At 40.3% G+C, this 13,390-nt stretch overlaps 2 protein-coding genes across 7 annotated transcripts in view; one reads left to right on the forward strand and one right to left on the reverse strand.

Moving 5' to 3' along the window:
• Positions 1–740, reverse strand: part of TMCO3 (transmembrane and coiled-coil domains 3) — a 33,106-nt gene extending 32,366 nt beyond the window's left edge. Inside the window, exons 1-2 of one of the 2 annotated variants that reach the window (XM_026096970.2) lie at positions 672–731; positions 110–196 (exon numbers count right to left, since the gene is read on the reverse strand). The gene's annotated coding sequence lies outside the window, so the exon portion shown is untranslated. Of the gene's footprint in view, positions 1–109; positions 197–671 lie in introns of both variants that reach the window. The other variant, XM_026096973.2, reaches the window with a different exon arrangement.
• Positions 741–1,019: 279 nt separating this feature from the next.
• Positions 1,020–13,390, forward strand: part of DCUN1D2 (defective in cullin neddylation 1 domain containing 2) — a 29,904-nt gene continuing 17,533 nt past the window's right edge. The window contains exons 1-4 of one of the 5 annotated variants that reach the window (XM_026096976.2): positions 1,020–1,158; positions 3,802–4,171; positions 7,116–7,284; positions 10,890–11,020. In XM_026096976.2, the coding sequence (XP_025952761.1) occupies positions 3,997–4,171; positions 7,116–7,284; positions 10,890–11,020 (475 nt within the window). In that variant the 5' untranslated portion in view covers positions 1,020–1,158; positions 3,802–3,996. Of the gene's footprint in view, positions 1,159–1,753; positions 1,875–3,774; positions 4,172–7,115; positions 7,285–10,889; positions 11,021–13,390 lie in introns of those variants that run through there. The other 4 variants (XM_026096975.2, XM_064503716.1, XM_026096977.2 and 1 more) reach the window with 4 other exon arrangements.

Genomic DNA, 13,390 nt, shown 5'->3' on the forward strand with positions numbered 1-13,390 from the left:
TCCTCCTCGCCACCCCCGGCCGGCGGGCTGCGCCGGGAGCGCCGCGGGCGGGGGGGGGGGGGGGGGGGGCACGCCGCGCTAACGGCCGCTTTAACGGCCGCGCACCCACCTGGGAGCCATCGCAGACTGGCGGCACCTCCCGGCGCTGCCGCCTCGCGTCGCGGAATGGGGTCGAGACGGCCTCCGTCCCCTCTGCCTGGGGAAGAAGGAAAGTCAGGGGGATGCGGGTGTTAGAGCCTCGCCGAGGCGAGGCCGAGTGGGGCGCAGTGATTCCTCGTGGCGGCGGCGGCGGCCGCCACACAGCCTGCGCCGGGGGCTGCCGGCACGGCGGGTGGCGCAGCGGCTCCCGAAGCTTTCTGGCACCGCGGCAGGGGGATGAAACCCACCGCTGCCGCCTCCTCTTCCTCCTCGCGGCCCCTCTGCCCCCACCTCGGGGCGGCGGCTGACCGGGCAGCCGGCTGGCAAGGGGAAGCAGGCAGCTGCCGGCGCCGCTTCCTCCCGCCGCCCCACTCACCTGCGGCAGGGCGGGAGGGAGCGGCGAGGGGAGCGCGGGATCACAACGCGGCAGGCACCGGAGTAAGGGGGCGGCGGAGGCGGCCGCTCGCGAAACGCGCGAGGGAGCCCCGTCCTTGCCAACGGCCTCCCCGGCCCCGCGCGGACCCCGCGCTCACCCCATCAACGGCCGCCGCGAAAGCCACCCCTCTCACCCGGCGCCGGTTACCGAGCGTCGACGCGGCACCTTTAAGCGCAGAGTCACATGGGATTTGTAGTCCGAGCAGCTCGGCGCGGTGCACCATGGGAAACGTAGTACGGCCACCGGCTCTTCCCCCTAACCGCCTCCACATATATTCCGGTGGCTCCTCGGCGCGGTGCACGTCGGGAGTTGTAGTTCCCGCCGGTTTCGGCGCGGTGCACGCCGGGAGGTGTAGTCCTCGCTCGCGCGCGTCCCAGCCCCGCGGGCGCTGCGTCTTCCCCGCGCGCGGCGGCGAAGGGAGAGCCGGAGGCGCCCGCCGGAGCCGCAGGCCGACGCCTGGGGCCCGCGCTCCTCCTGTGCGCCTCGAGCGCGGCCGGCGATAGGCGGCGAGGGCGGGCCGGTGCGCGCCTGCGCGAGAGGCGGCGCTGGGCAGTGAAGTTGGTCAAAGCGCCGGTGTTAAAATGGTAGGTTATGGGGAGAAGGGGGGAGGGGAGGGGGCAGAAGGGGGGAAGAAGAAATAGGGGAGGAGGGAAAAGCCAACGCAAACCGCGAAGCCAACAAGCCGAGCGACCCCCCCCACACCGCGGTTCCCCGCCGTTTCTCTCCCTTCACGCGCCCCGCCCCTCCCCTCCCTCCCTCCCTCGCTCCCTCCCTCCCTCCGCAGCGCCGGGTCTCGCGCCCCTGCCCGCAGGGGACGGTGCGGGCCGGGGACGAAGAGCGGCCGTTGGGGGCTGGGCGCGTGCGGCGGGGGGGAGGAGGGGGTACACGGGAACCCGGACGCGGCAGCGCGCGCGGAGTTGGCGGCCGCCTGCCCCTGGGGCCGGGAGCGGGGAAGGTCACCTGGGGCGGGGGGGGCAGGGCCGGCGGGGGCGTGCGGCGCCGCGGGTATTTTGAGCGCCGGCCCTGGCAGCCGGCGCAGCACGTACCTTTCCCTTTTTTGGGCTTCGGGTTCCCGGGGCAGGTTGCCGCAGCCCGGTGTCCCTCGCTGCTCCCTCCTCGCCGCCTGCCGCCTTGCAACGGCCGTCGGGACGGGACGGGTGGGTCCCCCCTCCCCCCCCACGCGCGGGCTGGGGGGCGCCTCGCCGCCCTCCGCCGGGGACTGCAGGTGCAGCGCGGGGAGCCGGAAATCAGTCCGGCCGCGCCGCTACGGCTAATAGCGAAGTTGAAGGCAATACGAAAGGTGAAGTAGAAATTAGCTTCCTAGGACGGGAGGCGGGGGAAGGACGTGCTTGAGCAAAGGGGAGCAACTACGTGATGTGCTGAGCGCTCCGTCAAGGCCACCTCCGCTTGCACTAGACCTTGACTGAAAAAGCAGCAGCTTTGTGCATTGAGAAAGTTATCAAATCTGGTTTGGGAAAAGTTCAAATCGTGCCTAAATGCATTTTAACGTTAGCATTTTTTCTTCTGGATTTGCAATATAGTATAATTACTGTTTTAAGAGGGCATTTAAAGCATGACTTCATGACTTAATGCAGAATACATATCTTGTTTTGGGTTCCACTAGGAAGAAGGCATGCCAGAAACCTGACTTCCAGACCCTTCCTCCCCCCCAGTAAAGAGCATACATTGATATGTGTGTCTTTAGAACATTAAATTGCTAAACAAAATGGCAGAAACATGGCAGAGTGGTACATTGGATAGTCAAACGTGTTTCCTACCTCTCACTTCTTCAAATAACTTTGTATTTCTCAAACCTGGAAGAAGTCCCTAGGTGCATGGAATAAGTAGACTTACACAAGGACATATTTTACTTGTGGAATTGTTATTAGAGACCTCTGTTCTGAAGGGGTCATCACTAAATTCATTGCTCAAAAGAAACTTACGTAAATGAGGGTATTGGTGCAAAGAGACTCTTCTAGATAAATTTTAACGAAAAGGGAGTTACATAGAGCTTACAGAAATAAAGCAAACCAAGGAATTATTGAGTATTTTCTTGCCAAAATACATGGTAGTTCTTTTTGTGGCTCTTCTACCATTTTGCATGTTGCTTCTCCTTTTTTATATAATTGAAGAATGTCAAGGAAAGGCCAAAATCCATATCTTGTTTACATAATGTCATTCTTGTCTGGGACCATCTGTAGTCAAGAAGTCACTGTCCATATGTTTACAAGAGATAACTAAACTGAAAGATGTTTGTATGTTTACAGTTTGCTGCACTCTGATTCAGTGATACAATGTTTTCCGCTGATATTTAAAGACCAGTGAAATGATCTTTTCTACTACACCTGATTTAAGTAGTAGCCAGAAAGTTAGATGTTCTCTCAGAAAACTTCATTGTTCCAGAACATGTTAAATATAGTTTAACAAAATCACGAAGTATCAAAAGATAATAAAATTAATTTAAGCCATCTCCCTCTCCTTCTAGCTTTATACGAAGAACAGTGTTTAGTTATATTAATAACAAATTTGCTCTCCATAAAATCCCTGTTCCCACCTCTCAGATTTTGCAGAAGTTTAAGAGTGTTGTATAAGTATGGTTGCTGCAATTAACTGCAATTAAGAGAAAAATCTTACTGATTCCTATATGCCACTATATTAGGTTGTTTTGTTGTTTAGTATTAGTAGTATAAACATCTTCTGTCAGAGTTCATTTAAGTTTTAGATCAGGAACTTTATATTCTCATTCTAACATTCAGCAAATCTCTGGCATGTCTGCTTTATCTATTTTCTTTTGCTCTTACGTGTTCCAATGACAATAGTTAATGGTTTCTAACATAAAACTGTGAGAAATGCTTGTAACTTTCAGCTGATCACTTAAAATGTTTAAAGTTTACATTGTTTTTTAGAGCCAGGAAAGTACTAGGAAAATTTAAGCAGATTTCTGTCATACTCTGAGTTTATGAAGTGCTTTTATACAGAATCTGAGAGTTGTGTCTTTGGAATTTCTTGTTTATATAATTAATAAGCTTATTTTTCAGAAGATAACCATGTTGTCATATGATAAAATGTATGTTTACTAGTTTACAAAACAGAGAAAGACTTTTGCATATGGGAGCAGTAAAGCAGAAATATGAATTTGTTGTTGCCAGAATATTTGCTGCTAAAACTGTACATATAGATGCTGTCATTTCAATTTTCAGAAGAAAATGTTGTCTTTTTAACTGCAGAAGAACAAGGCTTTGTCTTCCTGTAATTCTGAAGTGAAAATTGTCACCAACAAGAAAACTAAAACCTTTTAAAAATAGGCATTAGTAGTAAAATGCTGAAACAAACTTCTGGATTAGCTTCATTGGCTTTCCTGCTTCTTTTGCATCCCAAAGCATAAGCTTAAATCGTCTCAGAAGGACAAGGTCCGCCAGTTTATGGCATTTACCCAGGCTGGTGAAAGGACTGCTATATACTGCTTAATGCAGAATGAATGGAAACTAGAAGTGGCAACAGACAACTACTTCCAAAATCCAGACTTGTACTACAAAGAGTCCATGAAAAATTCAGTAGACCGGAAGAAATTAGAACAATTGTATAATCGATACAAAGGTAAGGCTTGTTGTTCTTTTTCATTTTTTTCATTTCAGTTTTAATTCCACTTTTCTGTTTGCCAGTTGTAAGAACTTCTAAGCAAAGATTGCTACGTACTGCCACATCCATACAGTTAGTAGCAGAGGGATAAGAATGAAAAATGTTTTAAATGCTCTTAATATTCAATACACAAATTCTCTGTGTGTTCCTGTAGAGTTCAAAGTAAATTCACATTAGGAAATTAAACCTGTAATGAGGAAATACTGTCAGCTACATATGGTAGCAGGGAAAGTGAAGCAACTTACTTGATCTTTTGCTGGCGACTGCTAATATATGTATGATGCACTTTGTGTGGCAAAACAATACACAATTCCTGTACTAATATTTGGTTAATTTAGTTCAAATACAGGAATATTGCTGTTCATTAAATTTAAAAACATTTTAAATAGTATTAAGGCTAAGAATCTGACAAAGCAATCAAGCAAGAAGACTCAAAAATTAAGCTTCAAGTTGCACCCTTAATTTATTCTTCGTGCTTGCATATTACAGCACAAATGATATTCCTGTTGTTCAGAAAGGCTTTGAGGTAAAATCACAAGAAAGTGGATTAAAGGCACAGTTGTTTCTTTTCCATTTCTTTTTTTTTTTACAATATTGTTAAAACGGGAGAAATAAGAGGAAAAGATAGTCATGTAAATGTAAGAATTTATGCGATCCAGGTAACAAAGCTTTTTGAACTGTGGCCATCTCACATGAATACATGCATTGTTTATTAAACATTATTATTGTTTATTAAACATTAGCACAGAGCAAGTTGGAATCATTACAGCCACTGCCTGGATCCAGAAAAATCTTATATTTAAAAAAATGAACTGTCAACAATTCATCAACTATGATTTTATATACTTTTCTAATTTTTGTATGTGGATGGCTTTGTATACACTTTGTCCTGTTCTTTCAATACTATTTATGCCTTTTTTGTTATTCTTTAAATATGCATTCTATTTTAAGTATAGATATTCTTCAGTATTTCATTATAAGGTGGTGATGAATTGCAGAGTATCTAAAATCAGAGGAAAAAATCTGAAATTTTATTTGTTCTTCATAATGTTCTGGCAGCAGCAAACTGCACCACTTGTTTTTTGTGAAGGAAAGTTACTTAGTCAGTTTTAGCAGCACAACTTTGCCATTCTGACACTGAGATTGCAGTAAAACATGTGAACTTAAAACTTTCACAGGATTTGAAAGAAAATAATTAGAGGTTTGGTTCCATAAACTTTATACCTTGGCCTCTTGACAAAAGGGAATTTTTTGTCCTATAGAGCCTAGAGACTACTGTAGACGTTGCATTATATATGAAATCTAAGATGAGAGGTATTTCATTTTCTGTGCTATCTGCATTAGTTTTCTTTCTTAATATCCAGCATCTCTATCAAAACAATAATTTCATTTTTATTTGTTCTTAGTTACCTGGATGCCATGAGTAATGATAAAGATGGAATAGTTCATGTTGAAATACATCAGCATTTTTTCATTGATCTCCACACCCATACATCTTTTGCCTTCAGTTCTTCAATTATTCCCAAAATATACCAGAAACTAATTTTACATGTTTTAGAACTAAATCTGGCATACAGTAGCCATGTTTACTTGTTACTCCTGCACAAAGGTCCCCAATTTCAACTGAATTATATGGGTAAAGATATTTGCTAAGTTAATTTCCTGTCCACTATTTAAAATTTACCATTTTTGCCGCTGTGGTAGTGACTGGAAAACTGAAAGAGATCTTATTTATAAATAAAAAAAACCCTTGCTTTTTGATCAGCTTGTAGGATCAGGACTTAAAACATAGTGCAGTTGAAAATCTTACCAGCTTTCCATTTAAGGAGTTAGTCTTAAATTTACTTGAGAGATACTTTTTTACGTAGCACAGCCAGTTATACTGAAATGGCTACCTGTTAAGAGTTGGGAAAGACAGTTCTGTAATTTGTAAACTGTCATGTTTTGAAAACAAGAGATAGTGATTTTTAAGAAAATTACTTCAGTTTACATGTAGAGGGTTTTTTTTGAGAATTCTGTTACAGCCTCGTTGAAATTCCACAGCAAAACTTAAATAGCTACCACGTTTTATAAGAAATAATTTGAGGCACAAATGAACCAGCCCAATATAGTTATCCATGAAAGATTTATTGTTAGTTTTTAGATTTACATTTTATTATTTATAAATAGAAGTTTAATGTTAGGATTGTGACAGAACCTAACATAGGTAATTATGAAGTACGGTTTTGGCTCTAAAAAGTACTAAACTGAGTACTACTGTAACATAATGTTTCTTAAGTTGTGTTGTTTAGCTGAAGACCTTGTTTTGCTAAGGCGTCGTTTGGGCAATGTTTTGGTGTTTTCCCTGGCTTGTAATTAAAAAATAAGAATCTTTCAATTAACTGGTCTCTAAACAGTTACAGTATATTTTTTCCTTCTCATATATCACTACAAGGAAAAAGAATTGTGGGCATACCTAGTAGGTTTTTTTAACCTTTTTTGTTTTGTTTGTTTGTTTGTTTTTAGGCATGTGCTAACCAGTAAATATGTCGTATATTTTCATGTATTTTATCAGCCTTACCATTTTTTAGCTATAGTCAGGCATTTCCTCCAGCTCATCCAGATCTTTCACAGAGCAATGCAGAAAGGAAAAAATAAATACTATTTTTTTAAAGTTAGCTGGTGAATGTAGGAAAAAAATACAAGCCAATTCTCAGGGAAGCTTGCTAAATACATCATCTGCTTACAGCTGCTCTTTAGGTACTTTTAAAATTAACTAGATTTGAAGTAAAGGCTTAATTTGCTGAAGCTTATGTAAAACTGAAGACCCATGCTATGCAGCATATCAAAGCTGTGCTGGTGATTATTCATAAATATTTGTAATGAGTAACTGTAATTCTCCTATTTGTTCTTTGAACTGCAGACCCACAAGATGAAAACAAAATTGGCATTGATGGTATTCAACAGTTCTGTGATGATTTAAGCCTGGACCCTGCCAGTATCAGTGTTCTGGTTGTAGCATGGAAGTTCAGGGCAGCTACTCAATGTGAATTCAGTAAAAAGGAATTTGTAGATGGCATGACAGATTTGGGGTGAGTATCCATTTCTGTGTGGTTCAAAGTGTAAGGCCTGAGCTCAGTTTCTATTTAAAATGTTTGTAATAGAGTCAAACACCGAAGCTTTGAAAACTCTTCGCAGCCTGGCTTTGTTACAGTTTTGTTACACTCAAGTAACCTAGGCTGTGGGACTCTACAGGCCTTTGTCTAAATGCATCATGGGAACGTATTAAAGGATCGCAATACTATGCAGCTGGGTTTACACAATAGTCAAGCTTGTTTTATTTTTGATAGTCTAAACCTTTTACTGGATCTCACTGAAATGGTTAAAACTGAGTTATTTAACCTAAACTGGCACTTGCAGAATATTCATGGTGGTGTATTGAAAGATAGATTGATAGAAGACACTGATTTTAAGAAAATGAAGCTGTTGAATCAATATATTGGTTCCTGTTTATTTTCCATACAGTGATTACCTTCTTACCCTCTTAGAGATTCATACTCACAACGGCTCGTTCCTTCCCCCTCATAGTGCAGTTACAAACAATTGATAAAGTGTTTGAGTTAGCTGAAGGAGGGTGGACGTTGGAATGAGAGGAAGGAGACTGTGTTCTCTTAAAGCAGACAAACTGCTGCTAGACAAATAAAACTTTCTCTGTTGGCAGCATGCCAACTGTTACCACTTTTTCATGCGAGAAAGTTCTGTAAGCTGGTGGAGAGAAGTCAGAGTTGAAACTCTTCTTAAGGGTTGCTTATGTTCTTAGATCTGCAACAGAACAAAATGCAGTTTTACCCACTCAGTGCTTTTTTTACTCACTGCTCAGTGCCTTATTTAACAATGATTAAATAAGTTTGGGGTTCTTACTGCTTAGAAGTTATAGACTTCCTTTTCCAAGACCCAGAATAAAATTTAGATCATGTAATTCACACAGACAACCTCGTTTAAAATTATCATTTGCAAATCTTGATTAGTTTCTCAAAATGCATATTTCCAGTAACTTGTAGTACATGTTGCTTGCATAGTTTGTTGGTCTATGTATGTCTTGTAATCTTCTCTACCTCATTCAGAGGGTGCAAATAAGAGGAAGTACAAGCTATCAAGACTCATGGTTTTTAGCTGTTAAAGGCCATCTGTTCTCCATGGTAATGGTGGTGTCAAGCTCAACAGGTGCTAAAGACCTGTAGTGTCCTCTCTTCCTTCAACTGGTGCTGTACTGGAAAACCTTAACAATGACCTCAGCAAGGCTGAAGCAAAATAATTCTTAACTGTACAGCAAGGAAGACAATATGTTGATCTTTTGATGTCATTCATGTAAGCACATGCATGGTTGCGTTATGATTTTGTATTCAACCGTCTGCTGTTAGAAGTTGAAAGTCGCTGGAGATGAAAAAATAGAGTTCACTCGGTATGGAAGGTTGATATGAAAGCAGATAAAACATGCAATGTTTTGCCTTTATCTTATCAAATGAGACTTTTTTTACAGGTTTTGCAAGCAGTATTTTTCTTTTATTGTCTTGTATGCTAGACAGTTCGTTGTACAGAATATCTGTAAGAAACTGAAATCAAAAATCAAGGTATCAGCAGTAGAAAAAGTTGTTTAGTCTAACTGGCATAACTGGGAAAAATTTTTTTTTTCTGAATTTTGAAACTGTTCTGGATAGTGGACTTTGAGGTTAAACCATGTTGCTTCTGTTTAGAATCAAGCATTTAGAATCAAGCATTTATCACCATAAAATAATGTTTTGTGTATAATTCTTACTTGGGAGAGATGAAGTATTACTCATATTTAGAAGGGTTAAAATGTTTTTTGTGGACAGATTGCATTAGGTAGGTGGAGAACTACGGTTTATTACTTGGATGCATACTTTTTGTTGCTAATATAATTTAATTTGATTTTAGATTGGTCTACTGCAGAAAGGCATTAATAAGGTGCCCACTTCCAACAAATGCAATGGTTGTTTCTTGAGCAGGGGGCCTAGCAGTCTGTTGCTACTGACCTCATCAATTATTGACCTCTTTCTAAGCTTTCCTTTTTAGGTAAGGATATTCAGAAATTGTGATGAAACAACTTTTGATATCATCTGAAGTCCACTGCTTTATTTTGTCCCTTTCAGTCTGATTTTTTTGGGTGGAGGCTGTGAGAGTGTGTGATTATCTAGCCATGGACAACAATCAAGTGGTCATGGTGTTATATTAAAGGCTGCCAGCATTATCTGATATATCTGACAAAAAAGGTTTTGTTGATCCACCTGTGGCTTCTGGCTTTGTTCTCTCCCTTCATTATCATGTTGCTTCTACGTCCTCATGACTCTTGGATACAGTTCAACAGAAATCTGTTACTTTTACTCTTTTCTGCTCAACATCCATGCAGGGTTTTGGGGAGTACAGTATGATCATACCTGGTAGCAACTAGTATGCTGCTTGTTAGTAATTCAGGGTAGTTCTTATTATATATAGGAGATGCAGCATTGGTGTTTTTTAGCATTGAGCATGAAAAGAAATTGGTTGAGACTTGGTTCCTATAGTATGTGTGGAGTATGAATGAGAACCATCTAGATGGTATGAGTGTCCCCATTAAGCAGATCAAGTCCCCATGAAACAAGTTCTCAGTTGAAGACTGTTGGCAGAATTCTTTACTTTTCCTTTATTAGATACTATCGAAGGCCAGAAAAATACTTACCTTTATCTGCACTATCCAAGGTAGTCAGAATCATGTCTGCATTGTATGGATTTTGCTGTAGTTACCATCCTTTAATAAAATTATTCTTGAAGCTTTAAAATATATAAACCATTTAGCTGTTGAGAAATTTTAAGTGCGAGACTTATTATGATAGCTAGTTCTTTGAAAACTATTTTCTTTTCTATGAATTTCTAGATACAATTCAAAGTATTGATAATATCCCCAAAACCTTGAATATTTATTTGATTTCTGGGTGTGTGGGGAAATCCTCTTTCTTTCAAAATTGCATCTTGTCAACTCAAGTACTTTTGCTAGAAATACTTCAGTCTTATGTTAAGGGATGCTTTTCCGTTAGAACTTAAGTAACTTGATTCTATCTTAGCTTTATCTGTATCAGGCGGTTGAACAGTTTGTTGGCCTTGAAGGCATTGGGAAGGGCTCATCTCTTTCCTAGGTTTTATCCAGAAGTGGACCATGGTGCAGAGAAGATGATTGCAAATAATAGTTAATTTTGCTGGAAAGTCTTCTAATTTTAGCATTAACTGTTAATGCAATATGTGCTTCTTTGTATATGGGAACAGGGAGTAAGTAATGTGTATCTAGATTAAAACAACCCCCCTCACTCTTAAGTTATAATGGCTATAAAAGGGGAGAGGACAGTGGATTTAGTGAGGTTTATATACTCATTAGGAATAGAATAATGTCTGTTTGAGTTTATAAACTCATAAAGAGACTGAGAAAGGAAATGGAACCACTGAATCCTATTTGGGTTGTGTAGTTGTGGACGCCTATTTATAACATTTCACCTAGTATTGTTTAGGAAAAAAAATGATTGTGTTTTAAAGAGTGCTAACTAACAAGATGCTCTGTATTTCTTAACTACTATTTGATTTTGTTCTGCTTGATATTGTTCTGAGACTAAACTTTTAATATTTACAAATAATGTAACTTTTGCCATAGGTGTGACACCACGGAAAAACTGAAAGCTCTATTGCCAAGACTGGAACAAGAGCTAAAGGATCCGATAAAGTTCAAAGATTTTTATCAATTTACTTTTAACTTTGCTAAAAACCCTGGACAAAAAGGTCTAGGTAAGTAGAAGAAGATTCAAGAAAATATCCACAGACAGGGAACTCGGTTCCAGGGGGAACTGGGTTCCAGGTGCTTCCAATTATGTAGTAGTTTCAGTGATGATTATATAATAAATTCATTATTGGTTTCTTTCCTTGACTTCTCCTCTTCCCTTCTCAATTAATTTCCTTTTTAATGTCCCTTTGGTACAGATAATTTAACTGGATTTTCCTGCTATCTTTGACATTATCTCCTCTTACCAAAGTAAGTGCCTCTAGTTAGAAACCTACCATCATTAACCTCCCCCCCCCCCCCAAAAAAAAAAAAGTGAGCTGGTTCATCCATTGTGTTTTGTTTTGTTCAGCACAAAACTGAAACAAAATCCTTATATCGGCTCAAAAAGAGGGAGAAAACTCTGGTCAAAAGTCTACTGACCTCTGAAGAATTTTTACATAAAAATGTGGGCTAAGACTAAAGCTATAAAAAAACAAACCAAAAAAAAAACCCCTGTAGATTTGATTCCAGAGAGTAGACATACAATATATGAATACATTTATCTTTAATTGTTATCTTCTTCAAAGTTTGAGGTTTATCCTTATCTATGCTTTGTATTGCTGGAGTAAAATCGATACATTATTTAAATTCCAATGTTTTATTCTTGTACTTCAACTTAACACATTTATTGGGTTTTCAAATATAATAAAACATTTTTAAGATGACATTTGATACCCTTTCAAATTTATGTCCACTTTCAAAAGACTCTGTGTATAAAGGAATTAAGCTCTTTAGTGTGCCACTTCTTAGAATAGTACCATACCATCATCACTGTTCTGTTTGTGCAATAGTTAGGAGGAAGTGTTTTTTTAGCCTAGCCACTTTAACTCCTGCCTGTGTTAGTAGATACATATTAGTAAATACTTTTTTCAAAAACTTTCGGAAGAAAAGGGGTCTGCTCCTCATTCTTTCTTGGGTATTGCTTTGATTATTATCTTTTGTCTTTCCCAGTGGATTTTCTTTTGTGGGCAGCTTTTCATCAGTTTCCCTTTTACTTCATCTTTGACAGCAATTTCTTTTTTCATTACATGTGTCACGCTTTCATGGATCATGTGCCATCTTTCCAGAAACAAAAATAATGTAGTTCTGCAGCACAATTTTGTTATTGTTATTCTTTACATTCTTTACCAACTTGAATGGGCCAACTTTAAATGGGCAGTGTAAAACAGTGGTTTTGTGTAGCATAGTGGAATTGAAGTTCATTAGCTAATTCATTTTCTTGCTACTCCTCATTAAAAAGCTTAGTACTTCTAGACTGGAAAGAAAGGTAAGTCAGTTACAGCTAGGGTTGGAATTTATGGTTTACCTAAAGAAATGTTACAAATGGCTTCCTGTTTTAGTTGTCTCAGTTCCAAATTGAAACTCATATACTTAGGAAATATGTCTCAAAAGCTTTATGCTTTTCACCTAGGCTTGTACAAAGAGGGAGAGAGGGAGGGCAGCCCAACCCAGATTATGGAAGCGAACATGCTGTTTATTTGATAGGAGAAGGAAAAAGGAAACTTACTTGTTTTCCATTACTTCTCTTTATTTGGTGTGGAGGCCCTTTCATTTATAAGCCTGTCCTTCTGTTGTGTAAGAATGGACCTTTAGGCAATAAAGCACCTAAATATCTTCTAGCACTAAGAATTCAAGTATTAGTGGGAGAAGCTAAGCACAGAAATGACATGTTAACCTTAAAATAATTGTTGCCAACTCCAGGTTTGAAGAATTTTATTCTAGTCATAGGGTTTCTTAATTTCGAGTAGTACTTAGTTCTTGCATGGCAGTATTTGGGGGACTTTTTTGTCAGACTTTCTGGTTTTGCTAAGGTGATCTTAGACATTAAAATAATCAAGGTTCAGCTAAAAGTGAGTGAGTGCTACTCTTCTTACTTCGCTGTAGATATAGCCTACTTCTGTGTGGTGTGAACTTGGACCACTGCAGGTTGATTAGGAAGAGTGCTGAGCAAGCATGTTGACTAACATGACAATTCTATGTGCTTGAGGTCAGTGATAGCCAAATAAAAATTAACACTGTACAAGTTTGGAGTTGGAATCTTTTCAGAGAATTCCATTATATTTGGTGGAGCAGGAAAAAGGAGACAAAACGTTTATAGGCTGCTGTTTACAGCTTACTGTTTCCTCTTCTGATTATTCTGAGGGTTATTTTTGTTCTCTTTCAGCAAAAAAGCATTCAGCAAGCAGAAGTTCAGTCAGTTATCTTACAGAAGAGTCAGTATGAGCTGAGAATTCTTGTTTCTTCAGCAACATCTAGTACAGCCTTTGCTTTTTTTGTTTTACATCCTCTTCTATATATAGACTATATTTTCTTCCAGAAAAAAAGAAGCTGTTCAT

Source organism: Dromaius novaehollandiae, chromosome 1, assembly GCF_036370855.1.
Source record: "Dromaius novaehollandiae isolate bDroNov1 chromosome 1, bDroNov1.hap1, whole genome shotgun sequence".
NCBI classification, from domain to species: domain Eukaryota; kingdom Metazoa; phylum Chordata; class Aves; order Casuariiformes; family Dromaiidae; genus Dromaius; species Dromaius novaehollandiae.